Below are 24,590 nucleotides of genomic sequence, written 5' to 3' on the forward strand. Positions count from 1 at the left end.
CGAAGCTTGAAGAATGCCGTTGCCTGCAAGGTTCACCTCACCACTGACACCTGGACGAGTGCGTTCGGCCAGGGTCGATACATCTCCCTTACCGCGCACTGGGTGAACCTTGTGGAGCCTGGCAGCGATTCCTCACCTGCTACGGCACGGGTGTTGCCCACGCCACAAACAGCTGCACCGCCGTCCCTCCCACTGGATAACAGCAGCACCTACCTCTCTGACTCCTTCTCCTCCAACGCATCTCAAAGCTGTACCTCATCCGGAAACGCTAACCCAGCAGCAGTAGGATCGTGGAAGCAGTGCAGCACAGCTGTTGGCATGCGTCAGCAAGCGTTGCTGAAGCTAATCTGCCTTGGGGATAAGCAGCACACAGGGGAGGAAATTTGGAGGGGAATAAAGGAACAGACGGATTTGTGGCTGGCACCGCTGGACCTGAAACCGGGCATGGTTGTGTGTGATAATGGGAGTAATCTCATTCGCGCTTTAAGGTTGGCTAAGCTGACACACATCCCTTGCCTGGCGCACGTGATGAACCTAGTAGTTCAGCGGTTCCTGAGGACATACCCAGGCGTGCCCGATCTGCTGTTGAAGGTGCGTCGAGTGTCCAAACATTGTAGAAATTCCAGTACTGCTTCGGGGGCACTCGCCAAGATGCAGGAGCGCTTCAATCTCCCCCACCATCGCTTGCTGTGTGATGTCCCTACGCGCTGGAATTCTACGCTGCACATGCTAGCCCGCTTTTGCGAGCAGAAGAGTGCAGTGGTCCAGTACATGACGGCGCAGTACCGAGGCGCATCCGGCCAGCTGCCAAGCTTCTGTGGATCCGATTGGGCCAACATGTTGGACCTCTGCCAAGTCCTCCAAAATTTTGAGCAATCCACGTTGCTTGTGAGCAGTGACAACTCTTCAGTCAGCATTACCATACCACTGCTGTGTTTACTGAAGAGGTCGATGTTAAAAATCAAGGAAACAGCTGTCATGATGCAACTGGGGGAATCTGAAGGAGAAAACGATCAGCGTGATGGTACCAACATCAGGCCATCCGCCTCAGGGAACGCTGGCCCCAGCAGCTATGACGAAGAAGAGGAGGAGGAACAGCTGGAGTTGGAGCAGGAATTTCATGCCACCACTGACGAGGGCCAGAGCGGTGCACGTTGGACTTCCACAATTCAACGCGAATGGTCAGCAGAAGCAGACCAGGAGGAAGGTGACGACTATGATGCATCACAACAACTATCACAACGCTCACAAGAGGATGATGAGGATTCTGGTAGGACTCTGGCACACATGGCTCAATTCATGCTAGACTGCATTGAACGTGACCCACGCATTGTGCGCATTCTGGACAACACCAATTACTGGGTTTATACCCTTCTGGATCCACGGTACAAACACAATGTTCCAAAACTGCTTGAAGAAAGAGTCAGACAGGTCAAAATGGAAGAATACCAGCAGGCCCTTGTGGAGACTTTAGAGAGGAGATTGACATCCTCCCCCTCCTCTAGCCAGTTGTACGCAGACAGACTGACTTCCGCAAACCCAGGACGACCAGGAGGGCAGCAAACAACGCAAGCCGCAGCTAGTACCCAAAAGGGAATGGTATCGGCAGTGTCCTTGGAGTGGGAAAATTTTCTGACACCCATGCAGCCGCAGCCCACTGAACAGCAAGCGTGCAGATCCACCTCCAACACCGATCGCCTGGAGAAGATGGTCAAGGACTACATGTCAGATGGCGTAGCTGTGTCGAACCATCCATCTGCACCCTTCAACTATTGGGTATCGAAGCTAGACACCTGGCACGAACTGGCAATGTACGCAATAGAGGTGCTGGCTTGCCCGGCAGCCAGCGTTATGTCGGAACGCTGTTTCAGTGCTGCCGGAGGCATCGTCACAGATCGGCGTATCCGCCTCTCTACAGAAAATGCAGACCGTCTGACTCAAATTAAAATGAATCAATCCTGGATTGGAAATGACTACGCAACACTCCAGGACCCCAACCAAGTAACATGACCAATGAACATCTGGGATGGTGTTGCGTTTCCGGGCCCTGTTTATTGAACCTCTCATCTGTATTACATTTATGACTGCATGGCGGCAAAAAGCATTGCTGCTATATCCGCACGCTTTTTGTCCACATGCAAGGCCTGGGTTGTTGTGTCTCACAAAGCGTGGCCTTCTCCTCCTGCGCCTGCTCCTGTTCCATCACGTCTGCTGCTGCTGGGTTAGCGTTGCCGCGTGGTCCCTGTTTATTGAACCACTTATCTTTATTACATTTATGACTGCATGGCGGTACAAAGCATGCTATCCGCACGCTTCTTGCCCTCATGCAAGGCCTGGGTTGTTGTGTCTCACAAAGCGTGGCCTTCTCCTCCTGCGCCTGCTCCTGTTCCATCACGTCTGCTGCTGCTGGGTTAGCGTTGCCGCGTGGTCCCTGTTTATTGAACCACTTATCTTTATTACATTTATGACTGCATGGCGGTACAAAGCATGCTATCCGCACGCTTCTTGCCCTCATGCAAGGCCTGGGTTGTTGTGTCTCACAAAGCGTGGCCTTCTCCTCCTGCGCCTCCTCCTGTTCCATCACGTCTGCTGCTGCTGGGTTAGCGTTGCCGCGTGGTCCCTGTTTAGTGAACCACTTATCTTTATTACATTTATGACTGCATGGCGGTACAAAGCATGCTATCCGCACGCTTCTTGCCCTCATGCAAGGCCTGGGTTGTTGTGTCTCACAAAGCGTGGCCTTCTCCTCCTGCGCCTGCTCCTGTTCCATCACGTCTGCTGCTGCTGGGTTAGCGTTGCCGCGTGGTCCCTGTTTATTGAACCACTTATCTTTATTACATTTATGACTGCATGGCGGTACAAAGCATGCTATCCGCACGCTTCTTGCCCTCATGCAAGGCCTGGGTTGTTGTGTCTCACAAAGCGTGGCCTTCTCCTCCTGCGCCTGCTCCTGTTCCATCACGTCTGCTGCTGCTGGGTTAGCGTTGCCGCGTGGTCCCTGTTTATTGAACCACTTATCTTTATTACATTTATGACTGCATGGCGGTACAAAGCATGCTATCCGCACGCTTCTTGCCCTCATGCAAGGCCTGGGTTGTTGTGTCTCACAAAGCGTGGCCTTCTCCTCCTGCGCCTCCTCCTGTTCCATCACGTCTGCTGCTGCTGGGTTAGCGTTGCCGCGTGGTCCCTGTTTATTGAACCACTTATCTTTATTACATTTATGACTGCATGGCGGTACAAAGCATGCTATCCGCACGCTTCTTGCCCTCATGCAAGGCCTGGGTTGTTGTGTCTCACAAAGCGTGGCCTTCTCCTCCTGCGCCTGCTCCTGTTCCATCACGTCTGCTGCTGCTGGGTTAGCGTTGCCGCGTGGTCCCTGTTTATTGAACCACTTATCTTTATTACATTTATGACTGCATGGCGGTACAAAGCATGCTATCCGCACGCTTCTTGCCCTCATGCAAGGCCTGGGTTGTTGTGTCTCACAAAGCGTGGCCTTCTCCTCCTGCGCCTCCTCCTGTTCCATCACGTCTGCTGCTGCTGGGTTAGCGTTGCCGCGTGGTCCCTGTTTATTGAACCACTTATCTTTATTACATTTATGACTGCATGGCGGTACAAAGCATGCTATCCGCACGCTTCTTGCCCTCATGCAAGGCCTGGGTTGTTGTGTCTCACAAAGCGTGGCCTTCTCCTCCTGCGCCTGCTCCTGTTCCATCACGTCTGCTGCTGCTGGGTTAGCGTTGCCGCGTGGTCCCTGTTTATTGAACCACTTATCTTTATTACATTTATGACTGCATGGCGGTACAAAGCCTGCTATCCGCACGCTTCTTGCCCTCATGCAAGGCCGGGGTTGTTGTGTCTCACAAAGCGTGGCCTTCTTCTCCTCCTGCGCCACCCTCCTCCTGTTCCATCACGTGTGCTGCTGCTGGGTTAGCGTTACCGGTCCCTTTTCCTGGAACCTCTTATATGTATTACATTTATGACTGCATGCCGACAAAAAACATGTTACCTGTGCAAAGAAAACAGACATTTCCCGCATTTAAAAGACAGTTTTCCCTTTGAAACTTTAAAATCGATTTTCTCAAAAACTATAAGCTCTTTTTGCTAATTTTTTTTTCCTCTTGTACCCACTCCCAAGGTGCACATACCCTGTAAATTTGGGGTATGTAGCATGCAAGGAGGCTTTACAAACCACAAAAGTTCGGGTCCCCATTGACTTCCATTATGTTCGGAGTTCGGGTCGAACACCCGAACATCGCGGCCATGTTCGGCCTGTTCGGCCCGAACCCGAACATCTAGATGTTCGCCCAACACTAGTGGGGCGCAACAATTTTGAATCTAAAGGTGGGAGGTTTGGGGACATGTGTTTGATAATTCATTACCATTTCGTGCCAGTACATTGCTTAAATTGGTATTAAATAATTTAAAATCTTTTTTTAATTCAGATATGTGGGAGGATTTTTGTTGGCAAGGCTGGCCATACCTCATACAATCTTGTTTGAACAGATTTACCAAATCTATTTGGTATAAAGGCCAACAAATTGATAAGCTTTTATACTGCATGAAAGCGGTTAGAGTGAACAACCAAGTTTGTATGGTGTATGACCAGGCTAGTAGTCAAAGCACCTGATGTGTATGTTAGTTCAGGGTCTATTGCTTAAATTATTAGAGGCAGAGGATCAGCAGGACCGCCAGGCAATCTGCATTGTTTAAAATGAAATACATATGGCAGCCTCCACAGTGTACTTTAACACATAATACTGAAGATAGGAAGATAGTTACTTGAAGTATCTAATTTACACGCTGGGCCATTTATATTGATACAACTTAATAAAATATGAATGGTTGGTGATATTAACTTCCTGTGTGTGGCATATTAGTATATTATTATTATTATTATTATTATTATTTTTTATTTATATAGCGCCAACATCTTCCGTAGCGCTGTACATAGTACAAACAAATTATGGGGAACAAATATACATAAGAAATACAAGACACTGTACAGTCATGACATTGAATAGAATAAATACAGATACATACATAGTTGATATGTAGTTGGTACATATACATATGTTAAAATTACAGCAGTATGAGAAACACTAGGAGGAGGTCCCTGCCCTTGCGAGCTTACAATCTAGAGGGTAGTGGGGAGGAAACAAAGGGGAAGGAAACACCAGGATTAGTGGGTGAGCCAGTGTGCCTTCAGTGCTGCCTATAGCAAATTATAGGCTTTTCTGAACAGGTGTGTTTTCAGAGTACGTTTGAAGGTTTCCAGACTCGTGGCATGACGAACCGGCTGAGGGAGAGTGTTCCAAAGGAGAGGGACCGCCCGTGAGAAGTCTTGGATGCGAGAGTGAGAAGAGGTGACTAGGCTGGAGGACAAAAGGGTCTCCTGTGAGGAACGGAGGGTCCGAGCGGGGAGGTATCTGGAGATTAAAGAGGAAATGTATGGAGGCGACAGCTTGTGTAGAGCTTTGTATGCAAGTGTGAGAAGTTTAAACTGGATCCTTTGGGCAACTGGTAACCAGTGGAGGGATTGGCAGAGAGGGGCTGCCTCAGAGGATCTAGAAGAGAGGTGGATGAGACGGGCCGCAGAATATGTGAGGGGAGAAACTTTTCAAGATGAGTGGTGACCATGGCGGCCATTTTGAAGTTGGTCATTTTGAATCCAACTTCCCAGCATAGACAATTGCCTTCAGATGACCCCAAAGAAAAAAGTCTAAGGGGGTCAGATCAAGAGACCTTGGGGCCATTCAACTGGCCCACGACGACCAATTCACTTTCCCGGAAACTGTTCATCTAGGAATGCTCTGACCTGACACCCATAATGTGGTGGTGCACCATCTTGCTGGAAAAACTCAGGGAACATGCCAGCTTCAGTGCATAAAGAGGGAAACACATCATCATGTAGCAATTTGAATGGCCCCCAAGGTCTCCAGACCCCAAAGATAAAAGTCCACTTAGACTTTTATCTTTGGGGTCATCTGAAGGCAATTGTCTATGCTGTGAAGATACGAGATGTGCAGCACCTGAAACTATGGATACTGGAAGACTGTGCTAGCATTTCTCCTGTGGTGTTGCTATCAGTGTGTGAAGAGTGGGAGAAGAGGGTTGCATTAATAATCCAATACAATGGGCATTACATTGAACACATTTTATAAGTGGTCAGAAGCTTGTAAATAACTCATGAAAGAATAAAGTTACGTTAAAATTGTGAAATTCCCAATAAGTTTGATGTGTCACATGACCCTCTTCCTATTGAAAAAACAAAAGTTGGATTCAAAATGGCTGACTTCAAAATGGCCGTCATTGTCACCACCCATCTTGAAAAGTTTCCCCCCTCACATATACTAATGTGCCACAAACAGGAAGTTAATATCACCAACCATTCTCATTTTATTAAGGTGTATCCATATAAATGGCCCACCCTGTACAACAAAAAGCTTCATAAATACACAGATGTAGTAAGTGGAGCATTTCTTAAGAAGTATTTTGAAATAAGTATCATGTTAACAAATAATAATCCTTTAATTAAAGCGGGATTGTCAGCTACAAAACTAAATTCTATTTCAACAGTGTGTTTAAAATGCTGCCAGAAATCTCACACTGCAAGTACAAGCTCTCCAATCTATTCAGAAATCTCTCTGCTGTTATTATATTCTCTCAGTCCCCCAGGCTCTTTTCTGTGCCATCGCCAACCACAGTGAGAGAAGGTAGGTTTGTCATCGTCCATCCCACCTTCGTTCTTCTCCATGATTGACTGAGCAGACTGCATTGCTACCTAGCTAAAACATGATCCTCTGCTCACTCGGGTTTACAAGCAAGGCTAAAGTGACTCAGCAATTGGAGGAGAAAAGAAAAAAGTTAAGGGAAGAAATTACATCAGGATTTAGGCTCAAACTGTGGGAAAAAAACATGGTCCCCACGAGGAACAGAATTCTCTTCATTTTCTATATAAAATTCACTGAAATCAAAATGTGGACAGTACAATACATCTGTTATGTAAGTAGATCAAGTATTTATTTACTTATATGTGTTTTGTTTTGTTTTGTTTTCCTGGCATAGTGTGGCTAATCCACCTGCTTTAACACCTACATTTTATTTTTTTCAGCTTCTTAACTTGTTCCCAAACTTCATGAGCTACCTTCCTGGCCCTCACCAGAAGCTCTTCACACATGCTGAAAACTTTAAACAGTGTGTGGCAGAGATGGTGAAAGCCCACAAGGAGACCTTGGATGAGAACTGCCCTCGGGACTTCATAGACTGCTTCCTCATCAAGATGCAGGAGGTGAGCACATGAAGAGTGCAATGTTTTCTATCTCCAACATGAATCAGGGCTTTGACTTGCTTCAAATTTCAATAAACCACTCAAGGCACAATATACAGACTATGAGGAAATATTCATATCAACTTGCTCTTCTGACTAGTAGTGAGCTTAAAGAGGAACTGTAACCAAGGCATGAACTTCACCCTAATCAGTAGCTGATACCCCCTTTTACCACGAGAAATCTTTACCTTTTCTCGAATAGATCATCAGGGGGTCTGTATGCCTGATAATGTGGTGAAACCCCTCCCACAGTGTGATGTCAGCACAGGTCCTGACAGTTTCAATGCCTTGTCGCTAATCACATTGTGGCCGCGCAGCTCTTCTCCCTCTATCGTGGCTGAGCAAGCCCACTCACGCATGCACACTAAGTCAGAACCGAGGGCTTCATGCTTCTGTGAATGCATGGCCATGCTTGCATGTCTACTGCACGACCACGCTGCAAGACGAGAAGGAGCACAGCCCCAATCTTGAGGGGAGCCACGCTCAGCGACGGGAGACATCTGAGTAGATAAGGAAGCCTCAATAAGATCCTGAGGCTTTCCATCTCTTAGGGCCTGTACACACTGCTGTGCTTGCGTTGCGTTTTTAAAAAAGCATGCGTTTTTAAAAACGCAAGGTCTTTTGAAAAAGAATGAAAATCGTGATGACTTGTACACACTGGTGCGATGCGTTTTTAGAAAAACGCAATCGCAGTGCCTGCTGCGCTTTTTTAAGCGCAGCGCATGAAAAACGCATTAAAAACGCATGCCTGCGTTTTTCAGAACTCAGTATCCCAGAAGACTCTGCAATCTCCTGATTCCTGTTGAAATGTAAACTAGAAAAAAAACAAAGGATTCTTTAGCCAATCAGCAATTACAAGAAAAACGCAAACGCACAAAAAACGCAGGCAAAAGCGCATGCGTTTTTAAAACTACAGGCACTTTAAAAACGCATGCGCTTGCGATTTTGCTTGCGTTTTTCAGTGTGTACAGGCCCTTAAGGTGAGTAACTGATTTTGATCCCGAACTTCCTAATCCCTTCATTGTATTACCTCTCCATGTAGAAGAACATCAGCAAAAGTATGTTTTTTTCAAGGGAGAGGAGGATAGGAAGTAGGAACTGAATGATGAAAGTCATGCTGATGGATATGGCTTTGGAGGAGGAGCACCATGCTCTCTGGCTCCTTATTCCTGGATACAGAGCCAGCTTGGCTGAATTAGCAGTTAATAAGGTCGGAATGGGGGGGGAGTGTTACACTTTTTTCTGAATTGAGAAATATTGCTCATATATTATTTCTTTGAACTTGCACTGGTGTTTTATAGTTTTTTAAAGGTTTTTCCTGACAAAATCTTGCAAATGGCCCTTTCTCCCCAATAAATGCATGACTGCTGATTTCATTGGATGTCACCATTTAACACAGCTTTAATATACAAGACCCAGTTTGAAATTGTCACAACCATACAGAGGCGTAATTACAGGGAAGCAGCCCCTGCGACTGCAGAGGGACCCAGAGCTGTAAGGGGGCCCCAAACACTACTTCACTTCATCCAATCGAGGGGTCCATCCTTCAGATCAGGTGTTTTTCTGTCTCTCCTTGTTATAGGTTGAAGTTCGGGTTGACCACACTGGTTTTATGACCTTTGGAAGATGACCCCCCAGGCTGTGAAGGTCACCAAGGGGGGGCAAGACAAAGGGTGTGAACATTTGAGGGGCCGGGCCCTATTAAACTTTTGCTGGAGTGCCCCATGATGCGTAGTTATGCCCCTGCACTCATATTACAACTCGCATCACCTTGGGTGACACCATTTTATGTGATGCTGGAAGCTAATTCTGAATATATATTTCAGGAAAAGAAAAACCCCAAAACAGAATTCCATGATGATAACTTAATGGGAACAGTATTTGACCTATTCTTTGCTGGGACTGAAACCACGAGTACAACACTGAGATACAGCTTCCTGATACTACTCAAATACCCCGATATACAAGGTAAGACTTAGATTCAATAACAATGAAAACTCAAATAATAATAATAATATTCTTAGCATATTGCAGTAGAGTAAGCAACGCTTATGTGCACCCAGGCCAGGATTTACATCACAGGAGCCTATATGCACTGATGTCCTGGTGCCCTAGACTTTGCCCTCCATGAACCTACAAACCCCTGCCGAACCGCACCGCAAGTGTGCTGGCTGGCCCAGTTGTCACTTCTCCCTTACTTCCCTTGCCTGTCATAGGTAGCTACAGGTGTCTCTTAGCATTAGGTAGCCAGAGGTACTCTCAGTATTAAGTAGCTAGAGGTGCCTCCAACTAAAGGGAGATCTTGTCAGTGGAATGCCAAGAGCTGGGTGAGTAACCCCCATTTAGGGAAGAAGGGAAGTAGGCACTAGGGGCTCACTCCCGCCTTTCCATTATCAGGTGCCTTATTAAATCTGGACCTGCATGCACCTCAAACATCCAGTCATTTGTAGACATGGTGCATGTTACACTTAGCAACTTGACACCAGGAATCTAAGTTTCAAAGCTGAAAGAGACAAGTAATGACTCTCCAATGTGCAGAAAACAATCAATGAGAAATCAATAAGGCAGGGTGCATTCATTTTTCCCTATTCAGGGCTGCATTGCACATGCAATGGCTGCTTGTCACACAAATCCTTTATTCAAAAGAGGCCTATGGGCATGCAATGTTATGATTGGCAAATAGGTTTATTTGACAATGTGAACAAGCACACATGTGCATTTAGTAGAAATTGATTCCCATAAAACAACAAAGAAATGTAAAAAGAAATATTCCTAAGTCTCTATCACTAAACCACCGAGCAGATTTTGAGGCCAGGAAAAAGGAGCAAGTTAGACTAAAGCATCAGCCCCCTAATCGGTACTAGCTGACTTGGTTTTCAGCACTGGAGCCTATCTTTCAAAGCTGTGGAAAAACCTCTTTCCCTGGCAAAGTTACGCTGCTGAGGACTAGGGGCTCTTCCTTAATTCAGGTGTTCAGTAAAGGCTCATACACACATCCCAACAATCTGCCCAACTACAGTGGGATGCGAAAGTTTGGGTACCCTTTGTTAATCGTCATGATTTTCCTGTATAAATCGTTGATTGTTAGGATAAAAATGTCAGTTAAATATATCATATAGGAAACACACACCGTGATATTGAAAAGTGAAATGAAGTTTATTGTATTAGGCAGGTGCATAAATTTGGGCACCACAAAAAAGAAATGAAATCAATATTCAGTACATCCTCCTTTTGCAGAAATTACGTCCTCTAAACGTTTCCTGTAGATTCCAATGAGAGTCTGGATTCTGGTTGAAGGCATTTTGGACCATTCCGCTTCACAAAACCTCTAGTTCATTCAGGTTTGATGGCTTCAGCTCTCTTTAACTCACACCACAGATTTTCAGTTATACTCAGGTCTGGGGACTAAGATGGCCATTCCAGAATGTTGTACTTGTTCCTCTGCATGAATGCCTTAGTGGATTTTGAGCAGTGCTTAGGGTCGTTGTCTTGTTGAAAGATCCAGCCCCGGCACAGCTTCAGCTTTGTCACTGATTCCTGGACATTGGTCTCCAGTAGTGTTGGGCGAACAGTGTTCACCACTGTTCGGGTTCTGCAGAACATCACCCTGTTCGGGTGATGTTCGAGTTTGGCCGAACACCTGATGGTGTTCGGCCAAACTGTTCGGCCATATGGCCGAACTAAGAGCGCATGGTCGAACGTTCCCTGAACGTTCGGCTAGCGCTGTGATTGGCCGACCGTGTCATGTGGTTCGGACCCGAACGCGCTCTGATTGGCCGAACGGGTCACGTGGTTCGGGTAAATAAATACCCGATCCACGTCATTTCTCCGCCATTTGTCTGTGGGTTTAGCTTTGGGTAGGCAGGCAGGGTAGTTCTCTCTCCAGCCAGGCTAGCCAGGGTCCCCCGGTCATTGTGTCGCTGCTGGGAATAGTAGTACACCGCTCACCCACACTATATAGCATTGTGTTTACTGCCACTCTGTGTCTCTCTGCTGGGAACAGTAGTACACTGCTCACCCTGTATAGCATTGTGCTCTGTGTCGCTGCTGGGAATAGTAGTACACCGCTCACCCACACTATATAGCATTGTGTTTACTGCCACTCTGTGTGTCTGCTGGGAATAGTAGTACACCGCTCAGCCACACTATATAGCATTGTGTTTACTGCCACTCTGTGTGTCTGCTGGGAACAGTAGTACACCGCTCACCCTGTATAGCATTGTGCTCTGTGTCCCTGCTGGGAATAGTAGTACACCGCTCACCCACACTATATAGCATTGTGTTTACTGCCACTCTGTGTGTCTGCTGGGAATAGTAGTACACCGCTCAGCCACACTATATAGCATTGTGTTTACTGCCACTCTGTGTGTCATCTGGGAACAGTAGTACATCGCTCACCCTATATAGCATTGTGCTCTGTGTCGCTGCTGGGAATAGTAGTACACCGCTCACCCACACTATATAGCATTGAGTTTACTGCCACTCTGTGTGTCTGCTGGGAACAGTAGTACACCGCTCACCCTGTATAGCATTGTGCTCTGTGTCGCTGCTGGGAATAGTAGTACACCGCTCCACCACACTATATAGCATTGAGTTTACTGCCACTCTGTGTGTCTGCTGGGAACAGTAGTACACCGCTCACCCTGTATACCATTGTTTATGGAACCTCTTATCTTTATTACATTTATGACTGCATGGCGGCAAAATGCATGCTATCCGCACGCTTCTTGTCCTCATGCAAGGCCTGGGTTGTTGTGTCTCAAAGCGTGGCCTTCTCCTCCTGCGCCTCCTCCTGTTCCATCACGTGTGCTGCTGCTGGGTTAGCGTTGCCAGTCCCTGTTTATTGAACCTCTTATCTTTATTACATTTATGACTGCATGGCGGCAAAAAGCATGCTATCCGCATGCTTCTTGTCCTCATGCAAGGCATGGGTTGTTGTGTCTGAAAGCGTGGCCTTCTCCTCCTGCGCCTCCTCCTGTTCCATCACGTGTGCTGCTGCTGCTGGGTTAGCGTTGCCGGTCCCTGTTTATGGAACCTCTTATCTTTATTACATTTATGATTGCATGGCGGCAAAATGCATGCTACCTGTGCAAAGAAAACAGACATTTCCCGCATTTAAAAGACAGTTTTCCCTTTGAAACTTTAAAATCGATTTTCTCAAAAACTATAAGCTCTTTATGCTAAAAATTTTTTCCTCTTGTACCCACTCCCAAGGTGCACATACCCTGTAAATTTGGGGTATGTAGCATGTAAGGAGGCTTTGCAAAGCACGAAAGTTCGGGTCCCCATCGACTTCCATTATGTTCGGAGTTCGGCGCGAACACCCGAACATCGCGGCCATGTTCAGCGAACGTTCGCGAACCCGAACATCCAGGTGTTCGCCCAACACTAGTCTCCAGAATCTGCTAATACTGAATGGAATCCATGCATCCCTCAACCGCTCACCCTGTATACCATTGTTTATGGAACCTCTTATCTTTATTACATTTATGACTGCATGGCGGCAAAATGCATGCTATCCGCACGCTTCTTGTCCTCATGCAAGGCCTGGGTTGTTGTGTCTCAAAGCGTGGCCTTCTCCTCCTGCGCCTCCTCCTGTTCCATCACGTGTGCTGCTGCTGGGTTAGCGTTGCCGGTCCCTGTTTATTGAACCTCTTATCTTTATTACATTTATGACTGCATGGCGGCAAAAAGCATGCTATCCGCATGCTTCTTGTCCTCATGCAAGGCATGGGTTATTGTGTCTGAAAGCGTGGCCTTCTCCTCCTGCGCCTCCTCCTGTTCCATCACGTGTGCTGCTGCTGCTGGGTTAGCGTTGCCGGTCCCTGTTTATGGAACCTCTTATCTTTATTACATTTATGACTGCATGGCGGCAAAAAGCATGCTATCCGCACGCTTCTTCTTGTCCTCATGCAAGGCCTGGGTTGTTGTGTCTCAAAGCGTGGCCTTCTCCTCCTGCGCCTCCTCCTGTTCCATCATGTGTGCTGCTGCTGGTGTAGTGTTGCCGGTCCCTGTTTATGGAACCTCTTATCTTTATTACATTTATGACTGCATGGCGGCAAAATGCATGCTACCTGTGCAAAGAAAACAGACATTTCCCGCATTTAAAAGACAGTTTTCCCTTTGAAACTTTAAAATTGATTTTCTCAAAAACTATAAGCTCTTTTTGCTAATTTTTTTTTCCTCTTGTACCCACTCCCAAGGTGCACATACCCTGTAAATTTGGGGTATGTAGCATATAAGGAGGCTTTACAAAGCACGAAAGTTCGGGTCCCCATTGACTTCTATTATGTTCGGAGTTCGGCGCGAACACCCGAACATCGCGGCCATGTTCGGCGAACGTTCGCAAACCCGAACATCCAGGTGTTCGCCCAACACTAGTCTCCAGAATCTGCTAATACTGAATGGAATCCATGCATCCCTCAACTTTGACAAGATTCCCAGTCCCTGCACTGGCCACACATCCCCACAGCATGATGGAACCACCACTTTATTTTACACTAGGTAGCAGGTGTTTTTCTTGGAATGCTGTGTTCTTTTTCCTCCATGCATAGTGCCCCTTGTTATTCACAAATAACTAAATTTTAGTTTCATCAGTCCACAGCACCTTATTCCAAAATGAAGCTGTCTTATCCAGATGTGCTTTAGCATACCTCAAGTAGCTCTGTTTGTGCTGTGGGTGGAGAAACGGCTTCCTCTGCATCACTCTTGCATACAGCATCTCCTTGTGTAAATTGCGCCGAATGGTTAAACCATGCACAGTGACTCCATTTGCAGCAAGATGATGTTCTAGGTCTTTGGTGCTGGTCTGTGGGTTGACTCTGACTGTTCTCACCATTCGTCGCTTCTGTTTATCCGAGATTTTTCTTGATCTGCCACTTCGAGCCTTAACTTGAACTGAGCCTGTGGTCTTCCATTTCCTCAATATGTTCCTAACTGTGGAAACAGACAGCTGAAATCTCTGAGACAGCTTTCTGTATCCTTCCACTAAACCATGATGTTACACAATCTTTGACTTCAGGTCATTTGAGAGTTGTTTTGAGACCCCAATGGCGCTACTCTTCAGAGAAAATTAAAAGAGGAGGGAAACTTACAATTGACTCCCTTAAATACTCTTTCTAATAATTTGATTAACCTGTATATGTAGGCCAGGGGTCACTGAGCTTACCAAGCCAATTTGAGTTCTAATAATTAGTTCAGACACCAGTGCCCACATTTATGCACCTGCCTAATTTTGTTTAGACAATTATTGCACACTTTCTGTAAATCCAATAAACTTCATTTCACTTCTCCAATATCACTGTGTGTGTCTCCTATATGATATATTTAACTGACATTTTTTATCTTAACAACCAATGATTTATACAGTAAAATCATGACGATTAACAAGGTTGCCCAAACTTTCGCATCCCACTATATCTTCTAAACTAAAGGTGGCCATACACTAGATTTGCAGCAGATTCGACCATTAGATAGATTTCTGCCAGATGCCTGTCAAGTCGAATCTGACAGGAATCCATCTGATTTGTGCCACACACTAGGAACAGATTTCCATTAGATTTCAGAATGAAATTGTAACGATTGGTGTCAGCACGCAGAGAGAATCTGATTATTGGTGATCTGCAGTATCACCAAGAATGCAGATATATACCTGATTATTGATGATCTGCAGTATCACTGATAATCAGATATATTGCTAACCTCTGGACACCTATGGATAAGTGAGTGTTTGGTGTAACAGTAATACTTTGAGTAATGTACCTGCTGAGCAGGTGGTATACAATATAGAGACACAGCTCTGGGAGAACAGGAACCTTCCAGCAGCCTGAGGCTCTCTGGGGGGAGGAGTCAGGCTGGAGACGGGAAGGACCTAGGAGTGAATGACACCTAAGATGGATGTCACTATCTGATTTGGAGACTATCTCTTTTAAGGGGAGAGATAGCTCTCGAGGTCGGGCACGCCGGGTCGGCAACACACTGACAGATAAAGTACAAAGACAGAAGGCTAATTGAGTATCCAAGTCAAGCAGGGTCTGGCAACGGAATATCAGATATACGAGGTACCGAATCAGAAGACAGAGGAGTAGTCAGAAAAGCTATAAGTCATAACATATATTAAACAATGCCTATTCTGGGTGCGAGGTCCTTGGTCTCAGCACCCCGGAACTAGTCTGAAGAATACACAGATGATAATACAGTATTCCCTAGACTGGGTGCGAGGTCCATAGTCTCAGCACCCTGGAACTAGTCTGAAGTATAACACAGATGATAACACAGTTCCCTGAGCTGGGTGTGAGGACCTTGGTCTCTACACCCTGGAACTAGTCTGAAGTATAACACAGATGATAATACAGTTCCCTAAGCTGGGTGTGAGGTCCTTGGTCTCTACACCCTGGAACTAGTCTGAAGTATAACACAGATGATAATACAGTTCCCTAAGCTGGGTGTGTGGTCCTTGGTCTCTACACCCTGGAACTAGCTAGAGGTATAACACAAATGATAACACCGTTCCCTAAGCTGGGTGTGAGGTCCTTGGTCTCTACACCCTGGAACTAGCTTAAGCAGAAACAGAATACAATTCAAATAATCTGGCTAAGTGTGTATTCCCAGGTCCACCTGGTTCAAACACACTGAGAATCTGACTAGGTCTGAGTGCTTCCACGTAGTGATCGCAACGGCAGACAACTTGCAAGTGACCAGCAGGAACTATATATGGAATAGTGCTCTCCAGCACCACCCCTAATTGCTCAACCAATAGTATCCCGCTCAGGAGTCAGCTGATCGCGTGGTCAGCTGACTCTTCCTGCTTAGTATAAGAATTCTGCCTCTCAGCGCGCGCGCGTGTATTCCTAAGTCTATGTGCACTAACAGACTCAGCCACACCAGACACACGCTGCCACGTGCAAACCGCCGCGCTGGACGCGGAACCAGCCACCTTACTGTTGTTGCATGCGGCGGCTTTTCCGCGTTCTGCCCTGCTACCAAACACACGCTTCCACGTGCAAACCGCCGCTCTGGACGCGGAATCAGCCACCTGCTCAGTCAGTAGCACATGTGGCGGCTTTTCCGCGATCTCTCACAGAAATATATTGTAAATCTATTGAAAATAGATCTAAATGCATTATTGCACCAATAGATCCAATGCAACTCTATGGGCCATCAATCTACAGCCAGCAGCAGATAACCCTAGATTTTCCATCCTGTCAGTTAGATCAAATCGATCGACATTGATCTAAATCAATCGCAAATCGATCGATTTGCTGATTTGAAAGAATCGATTTCTGATCGATTGATTCTATAGAATTGATCAAATGATCGATGGCTGAAATCGACCAGTGTACGGGTCCCTTTTAGTCTGTTGGAAGATAGTTGGGAACGTGTATAGCTGGCACACAACTAAATGATCTGGCCAACAACCAACTGGTAACAGGTTGTTTGCCAGATCCAACTGGTGGATCAACCTGCCCAACTATCGTCCAGGTTGGAATGTGTGTACAAGTCTTTTGAACAACTTTACTGCTTTTGAATGCAGACATGTTGTGCAGTTTGTCGTTTAGCTTGTGCACATAGTATTTACGTAGGTTGATTGTTTAGTTTGTAGGCGTGTGTGTGCGTCAGGTAAACAATTTGTTCTGTGGTTGGTTGTGCATTATGTTGTTTGGATTAATTATGTTGTTTGGATGTGTGTATGAGCCTTAAAGAGACTCTGTAACAAAATTCTCAGCCTTATTTCTTCTATCCTATAAGTTCCTATACCTGTTCTAATGTGGTCTGTCTTACTGCAGCCTTTCCTAGTTGCACAGTGGCTGTATTATCTCTGTTATCTAATCTAATCTTCTTTCCTTTGTCAGCTTTGTCAGCTCAGGCAGGAATGTGCTGCTCTGCTGTTATAGGATAGAAGTTATGCACACCCTCTCCACACCCCCTGCAGGCTCTGTATGAGTCACAGACTGAGATTCTCTCAGCCTATCACATGCTGGTTAGCAGCCATGTTTTTTGTTTGTAAACACTGCCTAAAACTGGCAATTACAAGCCAGGATCTCAGCAGGGAGTGGCAGAAACAGATAAGAGGGGCCCAGGAGAACATAATGAATAGCATGGTATGCTTTTTATTGTAAGAATTTTAGAGTACAGATTCTCTTTAAGGAGATAAAGGTAATAAAATGAGGGATTAAATAACAGAATTAAATGATAGCACAGTCGACAAGAAAAACACCTAACGTACTATAAACCATTTTTACACCATTCAAAAATAAAATGTAATACTTATAATTCTGGAATTGAACAAGTTGGAGTTTTGAGAATAAGCAAAGTTTATATATATATATAATACTGTATATGTATTATACTATTCTGTTATACTTGTCTCACCCCTGCTTTCAATCCATGTAATAGTCAAGGCTTACTTTCCATGGAATATGGACTCAGCCTTCACACTCAAAGTCCTATAATCACCAAGCAGAACATCCTTAGAGGTCAACAATTTATTCTGATAGGATGAGCTCTTCCCATGGCAGGGCAATTAGTGAAATTTAAGTGGTCAGAAATACTCTTTTACCCATTATCAATATTTAAAATGAAGCCAACTGTGAAGGCAGCCCATTCTCTGTGGGAATACAGGCTTCTGCCTTACAATTTGGGTAGAACACTTAGTGATTTCTTAACTACTTGACAGCAATGGAGATGAAGAAATTGATGAATCAAATCGAAATTGTTTTGAATTCAGAGATAGACAGAGATCAACCACGAGTATTTAAAAGGAAGCACTAATACTGCAGTCTTATTCGTTTATTCCTGATCACCAGTTTTGGTCCCTAAGTTGCACCTATAAAATTCCAGTAATCCTAGTTATTTTGTTTCCCAGCTATTGTGGTTATCTTCTACATTGTTTCCTCCTCTTCTGTTTTTTTTGTGTACTCCAGAAAGGATCCAGAAAGAGATTGACAGTGTAATTGGCAGAGATCGTTGTCCATCTGTGGAGGATAGGCGTAAGATGCCATACACAGATGCCGTCATCCATGAGATCCAGAGGTTTGCGGATATTGTACCAGCAGGACTACTTCGTGCAACCAGCAGTGATACAACCTTTAGAGGATATCGCATTCCCAAGGTGCTCTTAGCAGGGCTGGGCCGAGGCATAGGCTGGAGAGGCTCCAGCCTCAGGGCGCAGCGTAGGAGGGGCGCACAATTCATTCAGCTGTCATTCCTAATTGTGTTTGAAGCAGAAAGAAATAAGAAAAGGAAAGATACATGGAAGTGACTACACGCCAGATAACTAGAGATTAAGGTGTTGGGGCCCTGGGGTGCCTCTTAGTCTAATAGCAATCAGTGTGTGACGGGCTGGGGTGGAGGGATGGAGGGGCGCACTTTGGTGTCTCAGCCTTGGGTGCTGGAGGACTTTGTCCCGGCTCTGGCTCTTACAATATTATCTAAAATGCATCTGTTTGTCTGTCTACTGGCTGATAATCCTAAAAATCATCTCCAGTAGTAAGCTTTCTGTAAGCTTCAAGTGAGTGTTATTACATTGGTGGCTGAAAGCTTGCAGTATAATCTTCTTGGATGAGTTTTGTTCTAGTTTATCTTCAAGACTTAAAGAGAACCTGAAGTGAGAGGGATATGGTAGCTGACATATTTATATTTAATGCTAAACAATACCTTTTGCCTAACAGTCCTGCTGATCCTCTGCCTCCAATGCTTTTAGCCATAGACCCTGAACAATTATTATTATTTAGTATTTATATAGCGCCAACATCTTCCGCAGCTCTGTACAGAGTATATTGTCTTGGCACTTAACTGTCCCTCAGAGGAGCTCACAATCTAATCTCTACTATAGTCATATGTCTATGTACAGTATATATGCAGATAAGATGTTTCTAACAAAAATCTAACAAGATTAGCTGCATATTTGTTTCAGTTATGTGATTCAGACACTACTCATGCCAGAGTGATCAGGACAGCCAGGCAGGGCTAATTCTAGCTACAATGGGGCCCTGGGGCAAGTGTAACTTTGGGGGCCCTCCCAAATTCCCCTTCCAACCAAATCACCCCCAGAACCCCTGAACCCGCTGCCAGGCCCAATTCAATACCCCTCTTCACAAAATATCATTAGGTGTCCATCATATGTCCCCTAAAATAGCATTTTTGGAGTTCCTATTACAGTGGCATGCGAAAGTTTGGGCAACCTTGTTAATCGTCATGATTTTCCTCTATAAATCGTTAGTTGTTACGATAAAAAGTGTCAGTTAGATATATCATATAGGAGACAATTTCCGAAGAGGATAGGAGGCGCCCGTATGGTGTATTGGGTGTTCTCTTAGTACAAAGAGACTCCACTTGATAAAAAGTTTAAGAAGGTTTATTAAGCACAAAAGACAACGCGTTTCGCGGTCCAAGCCGCTTCCTCAGGTCAGTGACAGGTGCTTTCTAAAAAAAGAAAAGGGGGGCGCTCGGGGTCATAAAACATAAACATAAAAACAAACGTATCGTGATATGATATTAACATTATACGTGTGAGTTAGGGTCACAAACCAGTTATGAGCTATGTGGTCTCGCTCTCTGTTAAGATAATATACATGTACAAGGGAGGTAGATGATGAGACAATTCATAAGGAACAGTTGATGATAAAAAACATACCAATAAAAGTAGAATCATACGACATATACCTTAAAAACATATACAATCAATTATGTGGCAATATGTAAGTAACACATTGTATGTATAGGTTAGAAGCGATCTATACGGTCCCACCTTTAGTCAGGTGGTATGTATATGGGAAGATGAGGGGGAGGTAGCTAGAAGGATGGGATCTAGAGTAAGCCCAAGTGGTTGTGGTGATAGGTGTAGATGGAAGAGGAGGTAATATATGGATGGGGTCTGTATCTGTGATGGGACTAGGTAGTATAAGGACTATGAATCTGGGATGTCAGGAGGGGGGGGGGGGCGACTGGAGGTGGGGGAAGGAAAGGACTGATACGCAGTGTAATAGCGGAGGGTGTGAGCGCCAGGAACGATCCTGGTGGTTTTTATGAGGAACCCAGGAAGAGTCCTGGGTACAAGATAGGGACCAACAATAATATTCACCGTAGGAAGGTAATAGTGGGGTCATATTGCAGGGGTCTGAGACTGAAGGAGGGTAGGAGGGATAGTGCTCGGAAACGGTAGGGTCCGTATGGGACGATATGAGGAGGTCTCTTACCTTAGGATAATGTCAGGATAGCCTGAGCGCCAAGCCGAGGGCTCTGATACGAGCGGTTTAAATGTACGTGGTTTACGGAGGGTCAGGGGGCGTGGGTATAACGGGGCCAGACAGTTGAGGTAGGGGGCGTGCTCCAGGTTTGTGTCGCACACCGATAGGCGTACTGGCCAAGAAGCGCATTGCGAGCCAGGACTCGCATCCATGCGAGGGAGGGGGCGGGGCCTCTGGTGGAGAGGATCTGCGTGTGGCTAGAGGGCGCGCGCATGCGCGTAAATCACATTCCGCCATGTTGGTGTGTGGCAAGAAGGGCAAAGTGACGAGGGGGGTCGTACATTACCAGGGGGACAAGAGGGAGGGGGGGGGGGATATGGTATATAGGTATATCATACCATCAATGGAGGTGCTTAGGGATATATTCAAACATTTCTGAAAACGCTGGATAGTATAGGTAGAAGATCCGTGAGGTCAGTCGGATCCACTGTGTTGCTGCCCTCTTGTGGGCGAATAAGGAATTTATATACAAAGTCAGTATTGAAAATCTTAATGCAGTGTTTACAGTAAGAATGGCATTATTATTTCAGCAAAGATATCATAGTTACATATGTACTATATATGTTGAGATGAAGCTTATACATATGTAGTAAGGTAGGGATCATCATAGATAGTTTCCCCATATTGCTTCTGGGATCTGTGGGGTTAGTGCTGTCAGTACAGAAATTGCGCTATCCATGTACAGTATGGGAGCGGAATGGCAAGTTAGTAAAGTATATAGAGATTTGGTCTCATTGCGCTCCCATATACAATTTGGGAGCTGAATGGCAAGCTAGTGGAGTATATAGAGATTTAGTTGTTAATATAAACCTAGTGGGAAACATTAGTATAGAGGCAGTTCTCATACGCCAATATAGATTACACCTATGTCAGGAGCATTAATAGGATTAGGAAAATATATGCTGCCCAGTGTATATATATATATAGTGTAATTGCAACCAGAGTAGGTAGGCTAGACAGATAGTGTGATAAAATTGAGTTGTAGTGCTGATTCTAAATTCAGATTTTTGGTAGTAACTTATATGTAGCTGTGTTCCTGGATTTCTCAGATTCTATTGGTATTGGTTTTCTCTTGTATTCCATAGGGGGGGGGGGGGGGGGTTAGGTGGGGGATAAGGGAGAGGGGGGGGGGGGAAAGGGGGGGAAAAGGAGGGTAGGAGGGTAGAAGGGGGGGGGTTTGGGGGGGGAGGTGCAAGGGGAAGGGAGAGGTACGGGAAGGGCAGGTGTGGGAGGGGGGTAGAGGGAAGGATGGGAGAGGGGGGGGGGGGAAAGGGGGTGGAAGGGGAGACAAGGGGTAGAGTTGTCATAAGTTGTGCTCGAGGCAGATGTTGAGCCCCTCAGGATGTAGGGTCCTAAGTTTGAAGACCCAGTACATCTCTCGTGATTTTAATCTTTCTTTCCTATTAGGGACATCTGGGGGTATGTGTTCAATCGGACAGACTTTGATTCCTTTGTGGTCTTGATTGTGCCTTTCTTTGCAATGTCTAGATAGTCCATGTTTGGTGAATCCCTTGTCGATGTTTCGCCGGTGTTGTCCCCATCTTGTTCTTAGCTGTTGTGTAGTTCGTCCTATATATTGCAGGCCACATCCACATGTTAGTAAATAGATAATATAGTCTGATGAGCAATCCATCCTCTGTGTGATGTTATACGTATCCCCAGTAGCCGTAGATTCAAATGTTTTTTGGTGATTGCATATCATCTGGCAGCATAGACACATCTTTTGTTTACATTTTTGGACTCCTGGGTTCTCTTGTTGTTCCTGGGGCCCTTTAGGTTGTTTGTTTTTCAGTTTGCTTGGGGCCAATTCATTTTTCAGGGTTTTCGCCCTCCTAAAGATGCAGTGTGGTTCCTCATCTATTTCCTTCTTGAGATATGGATCGTCTTGTAGTAATGGCCAGTGTTTTTTTAGGATCTTTCTCACTGATGTATGGTTATTGGAGAACTTCGTGATGAAATTGGTTTGGTTCTGGATCTTTTTTGTATCTGACGATTTTTCTTTTTCCACTAGAAGTGATGGTCTCTCTACATTCCTCGCTCTTTTCCTAGCAGCTGTAATTAGTCTTGTGGGAAACAGTTTTTCTTTGAATTTCTCTGTGAGTATTTTGGCTTGTGAGTCGAAAGATTTCAGGTCTGTGCAGTTCTTACGGATCCTCAAGAACTGCCCAAACGGAATATTGTTTTTCCATGGTTTATGGTGATTGCTCTTATAGTTGATGTATGAGTTGGAGTCCACAGATTTAAAGTAATTCATGGATTTTATTTTCTCGTTTTCTGTGTAGAGGGTTACATCCAGGTATGCGATCTTTGTCTCATCGTAATTTGAGGTGAAAGATATTCCCCAATCATTGTTGTTTAAATAATTGACAAACTTATCTATAGATGCCTTGTCGCCTCTCCAAATCAAGATCAGATCATCTATGTATCTTCTGTAGTATACAATGTTGGGTGTGAAGGAATTTTTTTGTTCTATTAGTAGGAGTTCCAGGAGGCCCATTGTCAAGTTTGCATAGCTGGGAGCCATGCTCGATCCCATAGCTGTTCCCCGCCTCTGTATGTATGTGGTATCTATGAATGTAAAGTAATTATGTGTTAATATGAACTTGATGCCTTCAATAAGAAAGATTTTTTGTTTCATTGGGATCTTTTCATTCATCATCAGAAAGTACCAAACTGCTTTAAGGCCGATTTTATGGTGTATATTGGAATAAAGGGATGATACGTCTAGGGTCAGCCACTTGTAATCAGTTGTCCAGGGTATCTGCGTGAGTTCTCTGAGTAGTTGTGTAGAGTCTTTTAGGAATGAGGGTAGCTCTCTTACCATTGGTTGTAGATGATGATCTATTAATTCTGACAGATGTGAGGATAATGAGTTTACACCGGCTATAATTGGTCTGCCTGGTGGGTTGATGATAGATTTGTGGATTTTTGGTAAATGATAAAAATGAGCTGTTGTTGGATCCTGTATGAGTATGAAGTCTTTTTCAGATTTGTTGAGGATTCCCTCTTCAAGGGCGTCCATCACTAGGTTTTTGAGTTCGTTATTGTAGTTCTCGGTAGGATCTTGGTCTAGGATACCATAGTATTCTGTGTCCTTCAATATCCTCTCTGCTTCTGTGATATAATCCCCTTTATTCATCACCACGATTCCACCCCCCTTATCTGCTGGTTTTATGATGATTGCGGTGTTGTTCTTGAGGCTTTTTATCGCTTGTTGTTCTTCTTTGGTCAGATTAGATGTAGGGTTCTTTTTGTTCAATTTCCTAAAGTCTTCCAGAACTTGATTGTAGAAACCCTCTATATGGGGACCTCTATACATGGTGGGATAAAAATTTGATTTGTTTTTGAGTTGGGTATGTATATATTTTTCCATTTTTAGTTCTTCCGGGTTATAGAAGAGATTCGATGTGTCATCATTGTTCAGGATTATCGGTAGTTCTCCATTGTTGTTAAGGTTCTTTGTGTTTAGACCTTTCGATTTTTTTAAAAAGAAGTATCTTTTTAGGGTCAGTTTTCGAGTGAACTGATTCAGATCTATAAATAGGTCATATAGATTAGCTTGTTTCGTAGGGCAGAAAGAGAGGCCTCGGCCTAGGACAGCTTTCTCAGCTCTATTCAATGTGTGAGAGGATAAATTAAAAATAGATTTGGTGTTAGTGGTTTCTCCACTGTCAATCATCATTCTTTGTTTGGATTTGCGTCCTCCTCTTTTTCCCCTCTTTCTCGGTTTTCCGTATTTTCTCCCGATGATTTCAGTGGTGAGGATATTATCGGGGGTGCTAGATGGGTTATGGAGTAAGGTATCATCGGTCTCAACGGCGTAATCCCCCCCAGTATGGTGGGTAATTCTAAAAAAGAAGAGGATGAGCTGGTTGTTGCGCCTTCTGTGGTGTTGCAATCGGAGCTGTGATTTAGTGGTTCTTGTGTAGGCGTGAAAAATTCAGTTATATGTCTGGTCTCTTTGGTCATAAGTGTTTTCGTTCTCTTGTTCGCTCTTGTTGGTTGGGGTATTC

At 44.9% G+C, this 24,590-nt stretch overlaps 1 protein-coding gene across 2 annotated transcripts in view; it reads left to right on the forward strand.

The window, feature by feature from the left end:
- The window catches only part of LOC137528921 (cytochrome P450 2H2-like), a 75,930-nt gene that overhangs the window by 40,874 nt on the left and 10,466 nt on the right, over positions 1 to 24,590 (forward strand). For both annotated transcript variants that reach the window (XM_068250686.1, XM_068250687.1), the window contains 3 exons: positions 7,115 to 7,291; positions 9,157 to 9,298; positions 18,253 to 18,440. In XM_068250686.1, coding sequence (XP_068106787.1) covers positions 7,115 to 7,291; positions 9,157 to 9,298; positions 18,253 to 18,440 — 507 coding nt within the window. The remainder of the gene's footprint in view (positions 1 to 7,114; positions 7,292 to 9,156; positions 9,299 to 18,252; positions 18,441 to 24,590) is intronic.

Source organism: Hyperolius riggenbachi, chromosome 8, assembly GCF_040937935.1.
Source record: "Hyperolius riggenbachi isolate aHypRig1 chromosome 8, aHypRig1.pri, whole genome shotgun sequence".
NCBI lineage: Eukaryota > Metazoa > Chordata > Amphibia > Anura > Hyperoliidae > Hyperolius > Hyperolius riggenbachi.